The sequence below is a fragment of the Aspergillus niger genome, assembly GCF_000002855.4.
Source record: "Aspergillus niger supercontig An16".
NCBI lineage: Eukaryota > Fungi > Ascomycota > Eurotiomycetes > Eurotiales > Aspergillaceae > Aspergillus > Aspergillus niger.
Genome location: NT_166531.1, coordinates 405,839 through 426,340, shown reverse-complemented (window position 1 = coordinate 426,340; position 20,502 = coordinate 405,839). Strand labels below are relative to the sequence as shown.

General features: G+C 49.8%; 10 protein-coding genes across 10 annotated transcripts; 4 read left to right on the top strand and 6 right to left on the bottom strand.

Moving 5' to 3' along the window:
- Nucleotides 1-61: 61 nt before the first annotated feature.
- On the top strand, nucleotides 62-1,476 carry An16g01960 (hypothetical protein [truncated ORF]; the record flags this gene model as incomplete). Its single annotated transcript, XM_001397473.3, has 3 exons — nucleotides 62-313; nucleotides 407-568; nucleotides 1,072-1,476. Coding segments are annotated over 3 exons (819 nt in total), but the record flags the coding sequence as incomplete, so codon positions are not given.
- Nucleotides 1,477-1,735: 259 nt separating this feature from the next.
- An16g01950 (uncharacterized protein) lies at nucleotides 1,736-3,156 on the bottom strand (the record flags this gene model as incomplete). Its single annotated transcript, XM_059744952.1, has 5 exons — nucleotides 1,736-1,849; nucleotides 1,904-2,053; nucleotides 2,185-2,639; nucleotides 2,695-2,900; nucleotides 2,951-3,156. The coding sequence occupies 5 exons, from the start codon at nucleotides 3,154-3,156 to the stop codon at nucleotides 1,736-1,738; spliced, it is 1,131 nt and encodes a 376-aa protein (XP_059602720.1).
- Nucleotides 3,157-4,741: 1,585 nt separating this feature from the next.
- Nucleotides 4,742-6,676, top strand: An16g01940 (uncharacterized protein; the record flags this gene model as incomplete). Its single annotated transcript, XM_001397470.1, has 6 exons — nucleotides 4,742-5,008; nucleotides 5,061-5,389; nucleotides 5,441-6,284; nucleotides 6,338-6,456; nucleotides 6,512-6,595; nucleotides 6,652-6,676. 6 exons carry the CDS (start codon nucleotides 4,742-4,744, stop codon nucleotides 6,674-6,676), a joined length of 1,668 nt encoding a protein of 555 aa, XP_001397507.1.
- A 104-nt stretch (nucleotides 6,677-6,780) lies between these two features.
- On the bottom strand, nucleotides 6,781-7,311 carry An16g01930 (hypothetical protein; the record flags this gene model as incomplete). The annotated part of the gene is made up of 3 exons (XM_001397469.3): nucleotides 6,781-6,876; nucleotides 6,922-7,096; nucleotides 7,217-7,311. The coding sequence occupies 3 exons, from the start codon at nucleotides 7,309-7,311 to the stop codon at nucleotides 6,781-6,783; spliced, it is 366 nt and encodes a 121-aa protein (XP_001397506.3).
- A 1,181-nt stretch (nucleotides 7,312-8,492) lies between these two features.
- An16g01920 (uncharacterized protein) lies at nucleotides 8,493-10,298 on the top strand (the record flags this gene model as incomplete). Its single annotated transcript, XM_059744950.1, has 7 exons — nucleotides 8,493-8,543; nucleotides 8,595-8,665; nucleotides 8,716-8,829; nucleotides 8,882-8,964; nucleotides 9,007-9,423; nucleotides 9,475-9,800; nucleotides 9,864-10,298. 7 exons carry the CDS (start codon nucleotides 8,493-8,495, stop codon nucleotides 10,296-10,298), a joined length of 1,497 nt encoding a protein of 498 aa, XP_059602719.1.
- Nucleotides 10,299-11,194: 896 nt separating this feature from the next.
- Nucleotides 11,195-11,618, bottom strand: An16g01910 (hypothetical protein; the record flags this gene model as incomplete). Its single annotated transcript, XM_059744949.1, has 2 exons — nucleotides 11,195-11,470; nucleotides 11,583-11,618. The coding sequence occupies 2 exons, from the start codon at nucleotides 11,616-11,618 to the stop codon at nucleotides 11,195-11,197; spliced, it is 312 nt and encodes a 103-aa protein (XP_059602718.1).
- A 715-nt stretch (nucleotides 11,619-12,333) lies between these two features.
- An16g01900 (uncharacterized protein) lies at nucleotides 12,334-12,997 on the top strand (the record flags this gene model as incomplete). The annotated part of the gene is made up of 2 exons (XM_001397466.3): nucleotides 12,334-12,449; nucleotides 12,505-12,997. The coding sequence occupies 2 exons, from the start codon at nucleotides 12,334-12,336 to the stop codon at nucleotides 12,995-12,997; spliced, it is 609 nt and encodes a 202-aa protein (XP_001397503.3).
- Nucleotides 12,998-14,238: 1,241 nt separating this feature from the next.
- On the bottom strand, nucleotides 14,239-15,390 carry An16g01890 (uncharacterized protein; the record flags this gene model as incomplete). The annotated part of the gene is made up of 3 exons (XM_001397465.3): nucleotides 14,239-14,447; nucleotides 14,501-14,943; nucleotides 14,999-15,390. The coding sequence occupies 3 exons, from the start codon at nucleotides 15,388-15,390 to the stop codon at nucleotides 14,239-14,241; spliced, it is 1,044 nt and encodes a 347-aa protein (XP_001397502.1).
- A 535-nt stretch (nucleotides 15,391-15,925) lies between these two features.
- Nucleotides 15,926-16,969, bottom strand: An16g01880 (uncharacterized protein; the record flags this gene model as incomplete). Its single annotated transcript, XM_001397464.3, has 4 exons — nucleotides 15,926-16,234; nucleotides 16,286-16,622; nucleotides 16,668-16,833; nucleotides 16,888-16,969. The coding sequence occupies 4 exons, from the start codon at nucleotides 16,967-16,969 to the stop codon at nucleotides 15,926-15,928; spliced, it is 894 nt and encodes a 297-aa protein (XP_001397501.1).
- Nucleotides 16,970-19,082: 2,113 nt separating this feature from the next.
- On the bottom strand, nucleotides 19,083-20,118 carry An16g01870 (uncharacterized protein; the record flags this gene model as incomplete). The annotated part of the gene is made up of 4 exons (XM_001397463.1): nucleotides 19,083-19,375; nucleotides 19,450-19,697; nucleotides 19,753-20,004; nucleotides 20,078-20,118. The coding sequence occupies 4 exons, from the start codon at nucleotides 20,116-20,118 to the stop codon at nucleotides 19,083-19,085; spliced, it is 834 nt and encodes a 277-aa protein (XP_001397500.1).
- Nucleotides 20,119-20,502: the final 384 nt, after the last annotated feature.

The window sequence follows — 20,502 nt, the reverse complement described above, 5'->3', positions numbered from 1 at the left end:
GGTCCCTCCCAAAGACTCAACATCAACACAACCAGACCCAAACAAAGAAACAGAAACAGAACCAACAATCCTAACCTGCACAACCTGCACCACCCAACTCGGCCTCCCCGACCCCATCGCCAACGGCTACCGACTCTTCAAAACCAGTCTGTCCGCCAACACCACCTCATCCTCCGAAGACAACAACCCCCCAGAGGAGACCTGGGAATCCCACCCCCCGGAAACAATCCTCACCGCACAACTCCTCGAACTCATTGAACGTGAAAGCTACCGCAGATTCGTCATCCACTGTGGAGCTAAAGATGGACTACTCGTAAGCTTCCCCCCTCCCCCCCCCCAAACTCCCCCTATCCGTCCCTTCCTACAACATATATATATATATCTATATACTAAAATAGATGAATAGATATGGCCCTTCAACCCCTCCCTCCGCTACTCCACGACCAGCGCATCCCACAGCACCGCTGCACAACTCGCAATGAAGGTCTTTTACCAGCATGTTGATAATGTCGAGGAGATCTTGCATCCGGAGGTGGGGAAAGGAAACCAGTCGTTGGCGATTGAGGAGGTGAGGCTTCCGGGGGAGCAAGCGTATAGGGAATTGGTGGGGGTGTTGGAGGAGAGGAATGCGATGTTGCCGGCTTCGGCGAGGGTGTTTCGGGAGTGGAGGGTTGGGTTGTTGTGGAGGTTTGAGAGGAAACAATAGTATATCTATCTATCTATATGAATGGATGAAGTATGGTAGTGGGGGGGTGTTTGTTCCTTCCTGTTTCGGATGGGAGTAGTGAATGGCGAGAAAGAGGGAGGGAGAGAGGGAGGGAGAGAGGGAGAGATTAGTACATTGGCTTTTTTCTACGGGAGGAAGAGTTGAAGTAAATTGAACTCACTCTACCCTAGTGATATCTTCGTTGCAGGTAAGATAACTCTATTAGTTGTTGGAGATGTATGTTATACTGACCGAATCCTGAGTTCATAGATACTCAATCCCTCTCCCTCTCACTCTAAACCTACCGCTATCGAACCACTCTCTCTCTACCAGTACTACAACTTGCCCTTTATCAAACCCACTAGTTACTGATTCATCCACCACCGTCATCAACAATGCCACCAACAACATCCCAATCCCAATCACACCACCCTCCCCGCTCATTCTCCACCAGCTCCGACGAAAACAACACCGTTACATGGGAACACCTCGAACATGTCCCTCCTCCATCTCATTCAACTAATCCTACAACTACTACTCCCGCTACTACTCACAACAAAAATAACCTGTCTACTGCAGACAATCATCCCGAAAGGATTCTCGATCCTGAAACGCATCCCGAGTCAGAGGCGTTTCATATGGACGATGTGATGGGTGCGGGTGAGGGAACGGGGACGGGGACGGGGACTTGTATGGCACCGGCTATTAGGATTCATCCGCCTGGGGATGCTGTATCTGCGTCTACCAAATCTGCTGCTTTCTCTGGGTAGTAGGCGGTTATTATGAGTCGCTTCGCGATAAGATTGTTATGCTGGGTGGTGAGATCACTGAAAGGGGAGGGGCGATGAGTGTGGTGTTGCTATGTGCTTAATCGAGGAGATTATTACTATTGGGGAATGTCCTGGACAACAACTGCACACCAGTTGAGAATGATCTCCTAGTATATTCATGCTCTGTAGTTTAAATCATATCTAGGCCAGTCCCGCTGCCATCGTGCACTTCATTAGCGTAGATTGTCAGCGTATGCAGCTAACCCTCGTACGGCGTCTCATACGGCGCTTCCGCCTGCGGGGTGATTCTCGCATGGTGGCGTCTCTGACCATCTTCCCAGTCGAAGAGGGCAGAATGGGTAACAACGCGGTTCTGCATTCGTTAGGTTTCTATCCTTGGTCGAGTATGTAGGGAGACTAGACTTACGTCCCAAACGACAACAGTTCCAGGACGCCATCTGACCCGAGTTTGGAGATCCTGGGAGAGAGCAATGTGGTCGTAGAGGAACTTGAGAAGGTAGTCAGACTCTTCTTTCTTGTAGCCGACGATGTATCGAGTGACTGTTTCTGTTAGTGTTCATGTAGAGTATAAGGGTGATGTGATGGTGGTACATACATTGGGGGTTCACGAAGAGGGCTTTCTCTCCGGTTACCTAGATAATGTAATTAGCTTCGAGCTAAGAAGGATGTATAGTGTATGGTACTTACTGGGTGAGTCCTGACAATCGGATGCTCAGAAGTAATTGGATCCCGTCGAGCAATACCCCCCTTGTTCAGACTGTTGTTGACCTGCTCAATGCCAGAGTGAACTGCCTTCAGCCCGTGCAGTCTCTTACGGAACTCAGGCGATAGACGTCTGTATGCCTGTGCCATGTCGGCGAAGAGAGTGTCACCACCGCTTGATGGTCCGTCCAGAATGTACAGGAAGGTCGTGCCAGGGGGCTGCTTTTCGAAGGTCACGTCCGAGTGCCAGGTGATGGTGTTGGTGCGTTGGGACAGGAATTCAGCTCCACTCCTGTCATCGGCACCTCGGTGCACGAGGTGGATCTCCGGGAAGCCCTTGGGTGCTCCAGAGGTCTGGTGGATGTGGTGTCTGCCGAAGTAGCCGCCGAATTCTAGGGCTTTCTCGATAGGCAGATGTGCGAAGTCTTGGTCGCGGAATGCTGGTAGGGTTTGTTAATGGAAAGGTCATCTCGTCTTACAGATGGGGGATCGTACCGACAACCTTCCGCTGAGCTACGTACAAAGCCAGCTGGTCTTTTCCTTCCTTGCTCAGCTGGCTCAGCTGGACACCGCGGACCTCGGTGCCAATGGTAGGTGTAATGTCATCTACTTCGACTTTGTCCTTGGGTAGGAGGTCAGGGAAGGTCGGATCGGCATCCTTTCCGTGGTCATAGTGTTCGAAGGGCTGGAGGGGAGGGTATCTAAGCTGTCAGTAGTGAAGCCAGATAAATATATGAGTAGTGTAAGCTACCTTTCTGTTTCATTGTCCCAGACAGGAAGATAGTTGGGAAACGAAGCTGGCGGCTGCTTCTCAGTGCCCTTGAGCTCGTTCTCATGCTTGTAGGCCTCCCCATAGCCAATCACGTTCTCCTTGTTAAAACCAGCATCGGTCTTAAGCGTGGACTTAGGTGCCGCCCGGAGCGACAGAGGAGTGTCCTCAACCAGAGATGGGGCCATATTGTTAGATGTCTGCAGGTGCAACTATGACAGCTGTGCTGTTCTTGTGGTGATTTCCAGAATGCATCCTGCACAGAACCCTGCACCCATATATACTCTGCTCACCATGCCGAATATCCGTCTTTTGTCACGCAATTCCTGCGGGGTATGGATTGACGCCATTTTCCGGGTGTCAGGTATCAAGGAGGTGCCTGCAGTCGGATATGCTTGGAACTCGGACAAGTAGTTACGCGAGCCACGGGAAAGTAGTGTAAGCCAGCATGACTCGCCGATCCGATATGTCAATGGTGCAATGATAATACAAGAAAGTTAAGACGTCAGTGCTATGGTTATCAATTATCGTTTCACTTCGAACCGAGCCATGGCTGCAGCCCAGCACAGTTTGTGAATGGCTGGAAAGATGCCCTTGACTATTTTTGGATAATCTGCGGATATAAATCATTAAATTCCACTTAAGTCCAACATGGGCTCTGGCACTCTTCGCGTCGAGGTCGTTGCTGCATTTAATGCAGTCAATGAAGTGCATGGGAAAGAGGGGAGAGAAAATGGTTGCTGCTAACCAAGCGGGCCAAGCATGGCGTGATAGTGCTGTTGCTTCGCGCAACTCGCCCCAATTAAGCTTGCCGGCAAGGCGACTTACAATCCACCCTCATACCCCGCCTAAGGCTTTATCCCACAAAGTCTTAATGTGTTTTGAACTGGGTCGAAATTATCTGTGTAATATTCTTTACTGACTCTGCTGTGTAGTAGATTGTGAGGTGGTACTGGTACTGTTATCTCGTCGCGATGAATCGTCAAATGTCCGCCGCATCTACCACCTCCAAAATGCTCATCCTGATCTTCAAAAACTTGATGAAAACACTATTCGTATCAGATTCCCCCACTATAAGCCGCGTATCTTTGCCAATCAGCAGAAAAGACAATGTTGCGATGTCAAGCCCCAAGCATATCATCATAAGCCAATGCGATGGTGACATCGCATGTCTGGCGAACCTGATACAAACTGCCAGCTATTATTGGACCCTTTGCATCAGCTGCGGAGATCTGGAGCAGCCGCTAATCTCAGTCCCGGCACTTGTCCGTTAACCTTACTTGTTCCTCATAACGTCAGTTATGCTCCCCTTGCGTGATTACATCCCCTGCCGGGACTTTTGCTCAAGATCGGTCAAGTCTCTAGCACTAACAAGCACCTCGGAAAGTAAAGCCATATCAGATTATGCGGCCATTGAATCAGGCATATCAGCCCTTAAGCAGTTTCTCGGCCGTAGTTGACGTTGGCCCCCATGCCGCCAACCATTTCTTGTCGCACATCGATGCGCTCAACGTTCTAGGTTGCCTGAACTTTACCCACTCATACGACAATTGGCTACGTATAGCTACCCACAGCTCTCGTGCTAACAACTAGTCCATCGTGCTGACACTTTAACAGAAAATTGCGTGATGAGTCTCGACAGTCGTCTACCGGTGCTGGACACGTCAAAAAGGCCCGATGTCCCCTGAGTCGCTTGTTGATTCTTGAGCTCAACCACCCGAAGCCGGTCCGTCTCTGTTATTCTGCCTCCCATCACCTTGCTATACAGGCGAGATGACCACAGACGGCGTCAAGGAAGTCCCCGCGGACACGGTCTCCGCGAACGAGGACACCAAGAAGAACCCTGACGTCTCGACATCATCGGCATCATCATCCTCACTGACGGACTCGGAACACAGAGTCGCAAAGGTGACTGACTGCGCATTTGATACGACGGAAGACCCCAGGTTTTACAAGCCTATTCCCGAATATGAGAGCGCGCATCGCTGGGATCCATACTTTGAATGGACGGAAGAAGAAGAAAAACAACTGATTAGGAAGGTAATTACTATTCATCCAAGCCTTTCTGTTGAAAAATAGCTAAGCGCAATAGATTGACATCCGAGTTTGTACCTTCGCATGTGTTACGTTTTTCGCACTTCAGCTTGACAGAGGCAATATTGTTCAAGCAAACTCGGACAGCATGCTTGGGGACCTCGGAATGACCACGAACGATTACAATACCGGCCAGACAATTTTCTACCTCACTTTCCTCTTTTCTGAGCTTCCTTCGCAGTTACTGTCTAAGAAGGTCGGCCCAGACCGCTGGATTCCCATTCAAATGGTCGCCTGGAGTTTCGTCGCAGCATTCCAGGCCTTTCTCAAGAACAGAGCCGGATATTTCGCCTGCAGAGCGCTTCTCGGCCTCCTGGAGGGAGGATTGTAAGTCTTCCTACACCTTCCTACTTGGGGAACAATCCTAACAACGACTAGCATTGCCGACACTATCCTTTTCCTGTCCTTCTTCTACAAATCTAAAGAATTGCCGCAACGGTTGAGTTACTTCTGGGTTTCATACGAAGCCACATCTATCGTTGGCGCTTTTCTGGCTTTCGGTTTTCTCCACATTCACGGTTCTAACGGTTATACTGGAGGATGGCGCTATCTGTTCGCTTTTGAGGGCCTCATCACAGGAATCATCGGAATCATCGCCGCATTCTGGATGCCTGCATCTCCCACACAGACCAAAGGCGGCTTCCGCGGCAAAGACGGATGGTTCAACGAGCGCGAGGAGAAGATCCTAGTCAACCGGGTGCTCCGTGACGATCCCAGCAAGGGAAGCATGCACAACCGTCAGGCGGTAACGCCGAAGATGCTTTGGCATGCTCTGTGCGACTACGACATGTGGCCCATCTATCTGCTTGGCCTGACATGGATGATTCCCAACACACCTGCTACCAACTACATTACCCTGGAGTTGAAGTCGCTTGGGTTCGGCACCTTCGAAACGAACCTCCTGACCATCCCCGCATATGTCATCTTCATCATCAACCTACTATTCTGGACATGGATCTCAGAACGCTTCAACCAGCGTCTACTCCTCGGTGTTGTCAGCGAATTTTGGTGCTTGGTCTTGCTCATCGCGCTCGAAGTTCTGCCTGATGGAGCCAGTGGATGGGCGCGGTGGATTATCAATGCTCTGTTGATTGGAGCGCCTTACGTCCACGCAATCATTGTGGCCATGACGTCTAGGAACGCGGGATCGGTCCGAACACGCACTGTTGCAAGTGCAGTATACAACATGATGGTCCAAGCATCTAGTATCATTGCCAGTCAGGTGAGTGAAACACGAACTTTGCATTATTACTCATCTCTGACCACCCCTTGCAGATCTACCAAGAAAAAGACAAGCCTTACTACCGGGTGGGTAATAAGGTTCTGATCGCCTTGTCCGTGTTCAGCATGGCTTTGTTCATTGGAGCCAAGTTTTATTACATCTGGCGCAACAAGTATGGCTCACCGAATTCTCCGATACCATGACTACAATGCTAATGAGGCTGTTAGGTACAACGCTGCCCGTTGGAATGCCATGTCCAGCGAAGAGAGGGAGGAATATCTGGCAGCCAATAAGGACCTTGGAAACAAGCGGTGAGTTTTCCTTCTGCAAGATTGACTGGTAACATGTCTAATTGATTGCCTTGCAGACTTGATTTCCGATTTACTCACTAGATGAGCACGAATAATGATTGTTATATTTCACAACTAAAACATAGATGAAAAGGATTGGACATATGGAAAATTTGCTGGACGCCGTACAAGATACCAGTTAATGTCTATAGATTAGACAATAGAGCAAACTCATAATACAACACATCGCTCAAGTGATCATAATCCGTAAGGGACAAGCCGTAACCCACATCCGCTCCTACCTATTCACCAATAACATATTCGCACCCATCCTCGCCAATCCACACCTCGTGTAACTTGCCAGCTGGAACATCCAGTCTCGCACCAACCCCAAACGTCTCCTTTTTCACCTCCCCATTATGCAACTTAGCATTGTCATCTGGGTAGGTGATTGCCAGAGTCCCCTGCCGTATTAGATGGGTGGTGACACCGCCATGGGAGTGTGGTGGATAGTGGGCATTGCTAGGACAGTATCAGCATCAACAAGGACTTAATTACAATAATTGCTAAGCGGAAAATTATAATATGAAACAGGATACTAAGAGGTACATAGCACGACAACCATGGTTTCCTGTTACTCACCTTCCGTCCGCCCAAGTAAAGACATGCTTGAAGCCCCAGTCCTTGACTAGACGTTCGCATTCTTTGCGTGTACCAATGGGATATGTTTCCGCCATTTTTGTTTCCTCCAGGAGCACGAACTGTTCGAATAGGGCAACTTTCAAGACAGATGGATCTTCTGGAAGCTGTATAGAAGTGTTGATGATGCGGGGAATACAGCGATGACGTCGTTGGGATTAGTAATTCATGGCAGGTGAGACGCTTGTTGACGGTCACGTGGGAGAATGTACGGTTATTTGATTCTATTTGTCCATTGGATTTGCTTCCTCGACTAATAGACATACCACTGAGTGGCCCGATAGCTGCCACTACAGGTTCTAGGGACCTTCGAACTGAACAGTAATGCCTAGACTGTGCCGTTTAGGAGCTGTCATTGCTTAAGTATCCTCTATCCGCAAACACCAAGTTTTACTGTTGCTGAAAGAAAGGAAGGCTTAAGTGTCTATGGTACACTATCTATGGTACACTATATTCGAGATCCCTCGTTAATCTACCGAGCGGCAGACGCCAGTGAAAGCAACGGCTAACAAGATATACTGTCGTAGTAAGGCAATGATCGGGCTCCGATCAGTCCTCGTAGCTTTTCAAAACGACATCCCCAACTTCGCCGAGACATGGCTTCTTACCCGAAAGCTTAATAAGGCTGAAACAGTCGGAGAAAAGTCTATACCCGGACGAAGTACTATTACAACCGACGCGGGATGGTATGGCGCGGTTCTCCCCCGAGGGCGTTAGATTAACACTAGTCCACTTAGCCCACGCCAACGCTTTAGCTTGAAAGCGCCAGGTGGGTCGAGCCTGATAGTGGAACACCCAGGATTCGATGAAGCTCCTCTTATCGCAGCCAGCGCAAGTTGAATTAGAGCCAGCTGTATTTGGCTACTGAGGCTTCTCATCCACATTGGTGGCTTCTAGGCCGCCGCTACCCCCTGTCGATGACTGAGATGAAGGGCAGAGTTTCCCTTCCGGGAACTCGTCAGTAAATGGTGGGTTGGCTAATCCAGATGCACGACGCAGGGCCCTGAGGGACTGGATTGAAATATAGCTACTTGTCCCTCGCCTTGAAATTCGTGTTTGTTCTTTGCAAGAATCAAAACCTAGAGGAGAGACAGAGGACACCGAAGAAATGCCGGATAATGTTGAACTCACAACCACCAAGGGTGGAAATAATATTTCCACTGTATTCGCTGATCAAGGGCTTGCCAAAGGTCATGTCGCCCAGAAGTATATCGGCACTATGGCCGACCAAAGGGATATGCAGGCTTTGGGAAAGGAACAAGTTCTCAGGGTTCGTTATCTGCCAGCTCGGTAAAAAGTCTCTTTCTAATGGTCTCCTCAGAGAAATTTTAGGTTCATCTCAATTGTTGCCTTCGGATGTACCCTCATTGCTTCATGGGAAGTCGTGCTAACGTAAGTCATACGTTCTCCCTGGTTTGCCCTCGATATTAAGGTTGGGGCAGTATGATGAGTTCGCCTCTGGTTGATGGTGGCACGGCTGGATTTATCTGGGGTTTCATCGTTGTTTCGGTTGGAGTGTTGCTGCTGTTCGCCAGTCTGGCGGAAATGGCTTCCATGTAAGTGCACGCACTTCATCCTAAAATTATACACCAGCTGATCGATTCATAGGGCACCCACTGCTGGTGGCCAATACCATTGGGTATCAGAGTTTGCACCTAGGAAGTACCAGAAGTTCTTGAGTTATATCACTGGTAGGTGTTGCTTCCCGCTGAAAATTGGCTGAGCCTAATAAGCCCGGTCGCATCTAGGATGGCTCTGTGCCACAGGCTGGGAATGCGCGATTGTGTCAATTGCTTTCCTAGCAGGTACCATCATTCAAGGACTGGTTATCCTGAATTACCCTGATTATGTTTCTGAGCGGTGGCACGGTACTCTCATTACAATTGCCATCACCCTTTTCTCCGTTCTTTTCAACACTTTCCTAGCCAAGAAGCTCCCTCTCGTTGAAGCCTTCATCTTGATCCTCCACGTTGCCGGATTTTTCATTGTGATTATACCCCTTTGGGTGCTGGCACCCATCAAGGATGCGAAAACGGTTTTCACCCAGTTTACGAACGGTGGTGATTGGAATAGCAATGGTACCGCAACGATGGTCGGTCTGATTACTGCTATCACTGCCATGATTGGCTACGACTGTACTGTCCACATGTGTGAGTAAAAGCTCTGGCTCGATCATTTAGAAATGCTAATGCGGCACACAGCCGAGGAAGTTCGAGACGCTTCTACAACCCTTCCCAAGGCTATCATGGCAGCGTGCTCCCTAAACGGGGTCCTGGCCTTTGTTGTTATGGTCACTTTGTGTTTCACCTTGGGTAATGTAGATGAGGTCCTCGACTCCGCTACTGGTTACCCTTTCATTCAGGTCTTTTTCAATGCCACCAAAAGTTACGCAGCTACAAACGCAATGACTGCAATTGTCACCATGTCGCTTATTGCCAGTGTCATCACTGAGGTCGCCACTGCGTCTCGTCAACTTTGGTCATTCGCCCGTGATGGGGGCGTCCCACTGGCTACCTTTTTCGGTCATGTAAGGGTTCCCACCTTTTATTTGATTTCAGCTCTACTATGCTAAATACTGATGCGCACGCAGGTCAACCCAAATTGGAACATCCCCCTCAATGCTGTTCTAGTGTCCCTCGTGCTCACGATGCTGCTATCGCTCATCAACATCGGCTCGACTGTCGCCCTAGACGCCTTGATCACCCTAACTGTCGGAGCATTGTTGAATTCCTACATCGTCACTGTTTCCTGTGTCTCATGGAAAAGAATTCGCGGGGAACCGTTGCCCCCACACAGGTGGTCACTCGGCCGATGGGGACTTTGGGTAAACCTCGGGGCCCTGGCTTTCCTCATCCCGGAGTTCGTTTTCGTCATGTTCCCCCTTTACTCGACTGTGGACCCCGAAAACATGAACTGGAGCTCGCTCATGTATGGTGGCATGTTGATTTTTTCCATCATCTACTATGTGTTGTATGGGCGGAAAACTTATGTGCCGCCCGTGGCCCTGGTCAAGCGCGAAATTTGATTTGGCTGTTCATCAATTGAGTCATTTTTTCTGCTGCATGGACACGCCACCTCTTGCCATTTCGATGATCCTAGCGCAATAACAGGTCTACATTGGCGGTCTCCACCGCAGCCTATCGGCTGCAACAGTGTCCGAAGTGCCTGCACCATTTTCGCCGGCGCAACGGATTTCGAACCTATGTTAACTGGCGATTCATGTATAGCGGACGGCCAGGATCTTAATCCTTGGGCCTCTACCCACAGTGGGGTTAATATCGAAATCTTTTTCTCTACAATATGGTTTAATTCAGCCACTGATAATGCTACGAAACTCAAATGGCAGGATTTTATTACTACTGGAGCCAACTATATATTTCATATATCGCGGCGATGGCCCGGCCGGATCTTGTTCGCCAGACGATCCCGCCGCGGCCCACCGGAACACCGGGAGCTTACCAGCGCTCTTTTCACGAGCCCTAACTGATCCGGGCAACTTCCCCGGCGATCAACGGAAGCGCCGCTGCGGACACATTCCCCGGAGCGCTCCTTGGTGGATCCAGAAGGATGCCCGCTCCTGTCTAGTATCACACCAGTCGATACTATGTTTTAAAAGCCAGGCTGCAATCTTATAGCGATTCGTGAGCTGTTATCTCCGCGAGGCTACTGTTTTCCATTTGCACTGGTCACCAAGAACCATGTCCGGCTCGCCTCGACGGAACACTCGGTCTAAACACTAGCACAGGGTAGTGGCAGTCTAGTCGAGCTAAGGGTACTTAGTCTGCCATGGTTTGTGACGGATGCGATGTGATTGCGTGTTGCAATTATACTAAATCCTAAGGTAGTATACATCCCTGCAAGTGCTTCCTGTTCCGTTATTAACTTATATTTGTATAGGGTCGAATTTAGTTACTCGCAACACTACAGGGGCTTTAGGTTCCGAACATCAGCCGTAATGAACAAAGCGCCCTTCGTTCCTCTCAACACATTTTGGCCACTTTCCGAATCTGGACCAAAAATCCTTCCATACGCTCTAGCTGAGCCCTTTGTGCTATTACTGCCGCCAATAATAGATCTCAATTTCACCAAACCTCGAAGACTGGGGCCAGATCCTTGATAACCTAACTGACCTTGCCACCATGGTCTTGAGCCCGAAGATATGGTCTTATTGCGTTCGCTTCGGAATGCACCTAAAACCTGCATGCATGTTCATTTATGTACTGGTCCTTATATTCGAGAGACCCTACATTAGGGGATCTTAATTCGATCTCTTGAATTTCGGGAGTGCATGGGACGATAGGCCACTCACGGTCGCTTGCTGACGTCTCTGGGTGGCTCGGGTCATGACGGCATCTGGGAAGCCCCTTGTGGTCATTGACGAGAGTCATCATGCCGGCATTGTGATTGTTGTTGGGACTTTGGCCCTGATAATGACATTGATTTGCTTGATTATCCGCGTGTATGTCAGAACAATACTGAGTCCGGGGTTTGGACGAGATGACTATCTATTATTCGTTGCTACGGTAAGCTTTAACCCTATATCTCCAGTGATACAAATACAAATGCGATCCTAATCACTGCGTCTTCAATAGGCTTTCGCTATTATTCAAACTTCACTCGTCATGTCAAACTCTGCCAAAGGATTCGGAACGTCTATCCGGCTTCTTTCTTCAGATCAGGTCGTGAAGGTTCAGCGGGTACGTTGTTTGGATTCAGGACGAGAGCACAATTTAACCGGGGTTATATCCATGCAGACAACAGCTGCTACAGATACTTTGTTCTTGATCACGGTCTTTCTCTCCAAGTGCTGTGTGCTTGGGATGCTCTCACGGTTGACTCCCCAACGCATCCATCATTTCGTCCTTTACGGGGTGCTGGGATTAAGCATCTGTTGGGTTCTGTCTTCAGTTCTGATCATCCTTGTGAACTGCGAATTGAACAGACCATGGGCAAGACCCATTGACCACTGTACTGGATTGGTATAAAGCCCATCGCTCCGCGTCCTTGCAGTTACACTGACCGCACCTCACCAGTTCCAAAAATGGGAATACATCGGTGTAATGGACAGCATCATTGAGCTCATGCTCTTCCTCTTCTCGGTCCTTCTCGTCAAAAGCCTGCAGATGCCAACAACTCGAAAACTCGTCGTTCTTTCCTCTTTCGCTGTTCGTTTACCGTAAGCAGTCCCGCCCTACACAAACACAACAGACCTAACCCGGTGCTTACATTAGTCTCCTCGTATTCACATCTCTACATCTTTACCATCTGCAAAAATATGCCTACTCCATGAACCCGACACTAGACATAATCGACGGCTACGTCTGGACCCAAATGGGCATGAATTACGCCCTCATCGTGTGCACCTCCTTCTGCCTCGCCCCCTTCATGCGCGCCATCAGCGTCACCTACGGCAACGCAGGGGAAGTCACCCTTGGCACCAGCAGCGCTAGATCCAAGTCGGGCAAATACGCTCGGGATGTATCGAAGCAGTCCCAGAGCTACGTTTTGCAGTCAATGGATAATCAGGAAGAGGCGGGCCACGGCATGAACAACCCCCGACATTCCCAACCTACATTTGTGCCCGAACGATACGGTGGCATGCTCAGCACTACTGCAAACGATGGCAGTAGTCGAACGGACGGGGATAGCGTGGCTAGTTCGGAGAGCACGAAGATGATTATTAAGAAGGATGTTGAGTATACTGTTACTCATGAGCCGAGATAATAAAAGTTTTTTCCTTTGTCAGGGGTGGTTTCTTTTCCGTTCCGGTTTTTGTAGACATAGACTCGCTCAAAACTCATCAAAAGCCTAGGACAACTGACTGCGTTGCTGTTTCATTTCCTTACTTATAGATGACGGTGGGATACAAATTGCTCCTGAGCCCACTCATTCAGGCAGCTCGCATCCAACGCCTAGTATCAGCCGGGGTAGAATCATCCACTACCCTGCATATATCCTTTGTGCTATACGAGGTCACAATCATAATCCTGTCCCTATCAACATCTGTTCTAATGCAATCTACTAGATCGAACGGCACAACACAGAGCAACCACCAACTTCCCATCTAACTATACACACAACCATACTGAAACCGTGCTATATACTAACTAGTAGTGAATAGTAAGCAATAAATTCCCACAGTCCTGCTCCATTATTCCTCAAGCCTTGGCATATATCTATGGAATCATAGTCTACATGTAACTCACTATGGTTAGCTAGTTATTCCGTCATTTTGTTTCAGCCATTGAACCAGATTAACGTCCCGGAAAAGGGTATTCTGACGATAAGCAGATATCGAGTTATCGATCAAGTTCATTGTAGCTTCGAAATTCACGACGTCGTCTCTGTTTATATGGGTCTTATGCCTTGTTAGGGGATGCGTCTGCATCTGATGGGCTTCGATATCGGCGGGTAATTGATTCCATGGACGATCTAGACCGTTATAGTAATACGTGCCTGAGCATAAGGCAACCTTGCAATATCACATGCCTGAGGCATAAGGGGTTGAGCGAGGGATCAATATTTTTTTTGAGTATAATAGGATGTAATGCAAGATCTGAGAGATGGAGTAGTATATTTTGGTGGTAGTTATTACTTCACATGGAATGGAAATAGTGTTGTTATAATACATCAGGAGTTGTCAATGACAGCATTCGCTCATGAAGATGCCAGTAGTATGTTATGTTATATGCCATATGCCTTTTTTGGTGTGCCGAACTGTGTGTGGCAGCGGTAGAGGAGTTGAGATCTGGCTGTTTCAAAGGAAATTCCCAGTGGGAATAGAACGGCTGCTGCCGCTGGCGCTCACCTGTTTTGCCAGATGTGCTGCCGCTCTGATTCTACTACAGCATTCATCATGCTTGTAGTGAGTCCCTTTTCTTGATCTCAGTGAGCAGTGTATACCCCGAGTCACAACATCTTATACTCGAACAAATCTTCTCAACTATGAGATAGTAGGTATCCGATCAAGCCTCCGGGAGTCCCTTGCTAGGGTCCTGCTTCTGACCCTTCCAGCCGACATACGGCCATCCCTTTGGAAGGGAGGAGTATGGCGGGAGAACATAGCGACCAGCGCAATCTCCCTCAGTCGGACAATCCAAATTGCATAGTCCAAATACCTTGCAGTAGCATTCTTCTGCTGTCGGGCAGTACACAGGGCCCTTGCCGAAAATCACTGTTACTGTTAGTCAATTGCCCTTGGCGCTGAAGTGGGATTTAGGGACATACTGTGCCATGAGTATTCCATTATCCGTCCGCTGAGATCGTCAGGTAACGTCGTCTCAGTCAACCATTTCCTATATCGCACATAGTCACTCTTAGGCCGCTCGCGGATCTTCCAGCGTGTGACGGCGAATTGCGCGCAACATGAGACCCCCACTTCTTCAGGGACCTCCGCCCCCGGGAACAGTTCCATGAACCCAGTCTTGAAGTATTCCCCTGCGTGGACATCGTTGCGATGCGTATCGCTGAGGGGATGAATCTCCGCCGGGCAGCCCAGGACCCAGGCGCAGCGCAGATTCACATACCCTTGTTTCTGGAGATACGGGACCTGGAAATTGCGGAGAACGGGCACACCATCGTAGTAAGGGTCGTCGTTGTGCCATTGGTATCTTTGGGAATGGATGAAGAGGACTGAGTCGGGAAGGTTGTCGTAATTATCAATTATATATCTGTAGCAGTGAGAAGTGTGCCCAGATAGGCCAAGGCCAAGACACGGAGACTCACGTCAGATACACCATGGACTCCCTCCCCTTATTCAAAGCCACCGTCAACGGCGCTTTCTTGTCGTCCGCCACGTAGATGCTTTTATGCCACTCGGGAAAATATGTGTACAGCCATGAGACATCATCTCCCTTCATACTAGCCACCACCATATCCTTGTCCAGGGCCTGACGCTGTCGCGAAGCCGAGGCGGACGGGGAAGCCTTCCCCGACCGCGAGTCCCGATGCGGACCTCCCTTCACCGCATCCTCAGCAGACGTCTCGGACCGTTTGGGATCGGAGCTCCCAGCGAAGAAGAGGAAGTATAGAGCGTAGATGATAAGAATGGTACAGAAGATTGCTTTTTCTTGGTTGCGCCGGCGCGGACTGTTAACTCCGCCGCGGAAGAATAGCATGGCTGGCAACGGCGGCGGCGGCGAGACTGGCACGAGGCGGGGGAGCTGTGATCATATGCTGCTGGATGTATGTATGCCACGGAAGTCAATTGAGCGTCAAATCAGAGTGACGGGGCAGGGAACATGGCTGCACGGATGGGCGATCGCAGACGGTCGGGTCGGTGAGGTCGATGCGGGCGGCGGTTCGAGTGACTTGACCGATCCGGAGAGAATTGCGGCGGCGCAGGATGAGGGTGAAACGTCGGCCGGCGGATGGAATAATAAAGGAGAACCACGGAGGGCCCGGAGGCGACTGTTGTTGAAACCCGGGGATGCGACAGCTGGCAGGATGAGAGTTATGGTGGACGAAAGTAAGGAGAAGAAGATGATTGATGGCCGCAACTGCAAGTGGAGGAACAGCGCCTCCACACGTGGTTTATCTGCTACGTAATGGGATCTCACTCTTTCTTCTCTGACCACCACTGCTTCTCTGCCTGATTATATACTAATTACTATTTACACTTTCTCTCCGCACTTATTTCATCGGACTGTCCAGCTATAGCAGACACTCTGAAATTGCGAAAAAGTACCACAAGTGAGCCAAAACGTCCACCGTTGCTTCGCCTGCATTCCCCGCCGTCGAATTGATTCCCTCGATGAGTTCAATATCCGACGCCGTGACACTGGCTCCGGTGCCACTGGTGATCCAGTATTCTGGACTTGGCTGGCTGAATCCAAAGTCCATGGGTGGCAACCGGGGGACGATGTCGTTCAAGTGTGTAACGCGGAAGTTCGCTCCAGATCCCTGGCTGGTGATGTGCTCGGCCAGCGCATAGTTTCCGACTCGAGGACATCCATAGGTGTACTATTGACTGTCAGAACCGGCTGTTTAATGATCACCCTCTGAAGCACTCACCAGTTCAACGCTATAACCGTCATTTCGCAAGACCGTTGCTCCCAGTGTAGCCAATGCGCCGCCCAAGCTGTGCCCGGTGAAGTAGAGGGTATAGCCCGAATACGTGCTCATCGCGGACTTGATCTTGCTCGTCAGATTGTCTGCAGCGGCTTCCCATGCCTTCCAGAATCCAGTGTGAACCTTGCAGCCAGTACAGAGGTCATCGTTATCTTGCAGGATGAAGTCGAGATCAGCAATCCAGTTCTTGATGGTGCTACTGCCTCGGAAGGCGACCACGAGCCGCTTGTTGGTGTTGTCCGCGGCCAGGAAACCGGCTGTGCCTCCAAAGTTATTTGTCCTATTCAATCAGCTGTGTTCTATCCATTTCACTGGAGCAACATACAGGTCAAACTCCAGCAGCATCTTGGTGCTCGCCTCCTCGACTGATGGACAGGCGTCGGCCGTGCATGTCACGTTAGAGTCGTCCGAGTCGATATTGTTCGAGCAATAAGCTGCGGCAGACCATTGCGAGAACAATTGCAGCTCATCCAACGTGGAAGTCGAGACACCTATTCAAAACCTTCATCAGTGCTATCCAGCCACTTCAAATCAGGCACACCTACTCCGCACATCAAGTGGTGTCGGTGCCGCAGCACTCAGCGCAGCGAGCGCCGTCAAAAGCACTCCAAACCGTCCAGAGAACATCCTGCAGTATATATACAATCGAGGCAACCAGAGACGTGAGACCAACGGACTGCTGCAATGCACACACAATGCTTCTATCCAACTGCACCTCCGAGCCCCCTTTTATACCTGTATCATATTACCCACCCCAATTCCCCATCAGGGGCATCAGGGGGAAAAAAAGCAAGAAGCGGGGTAAGTCAGACAACAAATTTCTCCAGCACAGCACCCTCACGATAGCAGATGAAGCCAGCACATGCAATCAGGCACCATGTCTCCTCTTCCGCATCCTTTGTTCCGGTTCGGTGCCTGTCCGTTGCGCAACTGGAGTGGCAGTTTGGCCCCATCTCCGTTCGGAGCGGGAGCCCGGTGGAGATTAACGGACTGCTATAGCATGCTATAGCTGGCCGTAGACAAGCATGGTCTTCTCCGAAAAGTCAAATAAAGTAGATGTTGTCTGAGGATGAGCGGTGTTGAAGGATCTACTGGCGGAGAAACGTGGAGGCGTGGTCTGCACATGGACCAGTAGATTGGGATAGGGACATGGCATGTGCACAGGCCGAGGTAAGTCAGTCTATCAAGTAGGAGAGCAGTAGACGGGAGAGTGTTACGAAATCTGAGACTTCTTCACATGCTGTCGCTGTGACTGGCGGTGTTGTGGTTCGTGACATGCAAATAACTAGTGGGTCGTAGAAAGACTTCTTGTCACTTTGCCGATCACTTGCAGCGCTTATACACATTCAGACCGCGATACATGCTATAGATGGGTCAGCACGCACGCGCACACACACACATACACACAATCTATGAAAACTAAGCACGTACACGTGCCCATAATCTGAACAAGTAACTTTGACAAGAAAATACCTCAACAAACTATTGAAACAAACTGAATTAGACAACCATCCCCTTTTCCCGCCCCCAATACTACCTTAACTTCTCCTGTCCCCATAAAACACACACATTTACAGTTAGTAGAGTAATACAATTATAAGAAGTGGTTCCATTACCTAACGCTACACCTACCACCCCCGCAAATCAATCAATCATTCATTAATGAACTCTTCACTCACCCGGCACATCCCGGCACTTCACAGTACTAGATAAGCCCAGCCCAGCACAGACTACTAGTCAATTAATTTAACTAGTCCGCTGCCTTACGAGTCCCCTAGTCTAATCCAGTCACCCACCCGCAAACCACCAACGTCCGGGCTTCCCGTGCTGCGGGGTGCAGCCTTAGCATCCCGTACTATAAGCCGGGGACGGGAGAACGATGACTCCTTCATCATCATCTTCTTCTTCTTATTATTATTATTAATATTAGTTTAACTAGTTTGGTTGGTTAGTGTAGCGTTTGCTACCTTGCAGAGTTTGTTAGTTAGTTTGCTTAACCCCACTTTCTTTCCCTTCCTTCCAACCCATACCGTGTGTGTGTTGGTTGGAAAGGATTCTTCAGGTTTGGTTCGAATATTTAGGCTTGTGATCTGCGTTTGTTAGTGAGTTGCGGTGTGGCAGGTGACTATCTTGCTATCTGCGAGTAGCTTTGGTGGTTAGTTGGTCTTGGTGAGGGTGTGGGACAAGTGTATTAGGTACCTGTGGAGTACTGGGGACTACGAGGGGTTAGTACTAGGAGCCGTGAGTGTGGGTGTGGGCAGGTGCCATTATGTGCCTGTGCTATGGAGTGGTTCTGTGGTTCTCGGAGAATAATGTACCAGTGATATTTCATGATGTGGCCGGGGACTAGGTAGTCTATGGTGGATGTACCTTCTAGGATTATGATATCCATAGCAAGAGTAAAGGTATCTGCTTAAAGGATATATTGACCGCTACCTGCATAGCTAATTCAAGAACATAGAAGAAGGAATAATATAGTAAGAAAAGCAATCTTCGCTCCTGGAACGCCAACCAGACACACATCACGTCTTTTGCATAGCATAGAATAGAAAAGAAAAAGAAAAGAATCAATCCCACGGAATAGGAGAATTCCCCGAGCTGATCAGCAGGGGTCCGATCCAATCCAGCCGAATGTCTCATCACTGCCATCCTTCGCCGGGGAATACTCGGAATAATAGTCCCTGCCAGTCTGGTTCGGTTCAAGACAGGACAGCACAGGACGCACACGACCAACCCCAAACTACGCACTAGCCCCGTTTTCGCCCTCTCCAGAAGGGTAATCCGTCATCCCCTCATCCTGTCCATCACCGCTATCACCAGCCAGCACCTTCGTCCGGGGGATCTGATGATCCGGCAAGGGCGTGCCCGGCGTCGCGGCAACCACGTTGTCGTTCTCATCGACAAACTCAAAATTGTATCTCGACAGCAAGTGCGGGATAGCCGAGAGCTGAGGGCCATACCGGGCCGTGTTGTCGTATAGTTCGAAGAGTGGGACGGCGAGGAGTTTCATGTTCTTCGGGACCGAGAGGACCTCTGCACAACACAAATTAATCATACCATTCCTCCCTGATGGCCTGACTGTGCATGATATATGAAGGAAGGCTTACTCTTCTTCGGCAATTGGATGAAATACAACTTCTTGCACTCCTTCGGCCGAGTCACATGTCCCGGGAGGAAAGGGTACATGAACGTCTCAAAGTTCGGCCTCCACCATTGCGCCAACGTGTCACCAATCTCCCAGTCTTCGTTAACGCCTTCGCCCGAGAACTGGGAGCCGACGGGGGCGAGACGTTCATTGAGGCGTTTCTTGAAGCCTTCGACTTCGTCGTCTTCGAAGTGGAGGTAGTCACCGGGGCTGTATCCACCAGGGTAAGTAGAAGCTCCAGATTGCAGAGGGTATACAAACGTACAGCTTGAAAAACGCGTTGGCAATCTGCAGCATCAGCACATGAGGATGGTTGTGTTCGTGGCAGACGAGGACGCCCTCGCAGGTGCGTCTCATGCCATGTAGGTCGTAGTGCTCCTCGAGACGTTTTAGACGCGCCAAAACGGACGGGTCCTCCTCCGGTTGCGTTTCCTTGGTGCCGAATGTGTAGTTGGAGAGGGGATACAGGCGGATTGTTTTGGGTTGTTGCGCGGAGAAGTCTTTGGGGATGATGGGGCTATTATTCATGACATGGTCAGTGGTGATTGCGTGGAGAAGCGGTAGTGAGGTAGGTCGATGTCAGGACGTACGGGCGCGAGCTTTGGATCGCCGTCGCGGTGGTGGTCGACATGTTGAACGCGATGGTAACCAATGCGCAGCGAGTAAACAGGCTGGGGGACTCGAATGCTGGATAGTCGGGAAGTCAAGAGCGGCTGGAGCTCTCGGTGGTGGATCGCCGATGATGGCGGAGCTGGGCTCGGCGTCGGAGCGGTCCTCCCGCGAAAACATTCGACCGCCCCGACACGCGCCATAATCACTCTACTCCGTACAATGTAGCTAGCAACCATTGGAAGAATATATCTTGGAATCATCATATGAATTTTATTCTTTGCTGATTCTATTCTCATTTATCAGGGTAAATCTAACTCAAATCACAACCTAACCCCAAGCACAGCCCCATCCCTCCCATGCAACAAGTCCACGCCAACTATGCAAACCCAACAATACAACATCA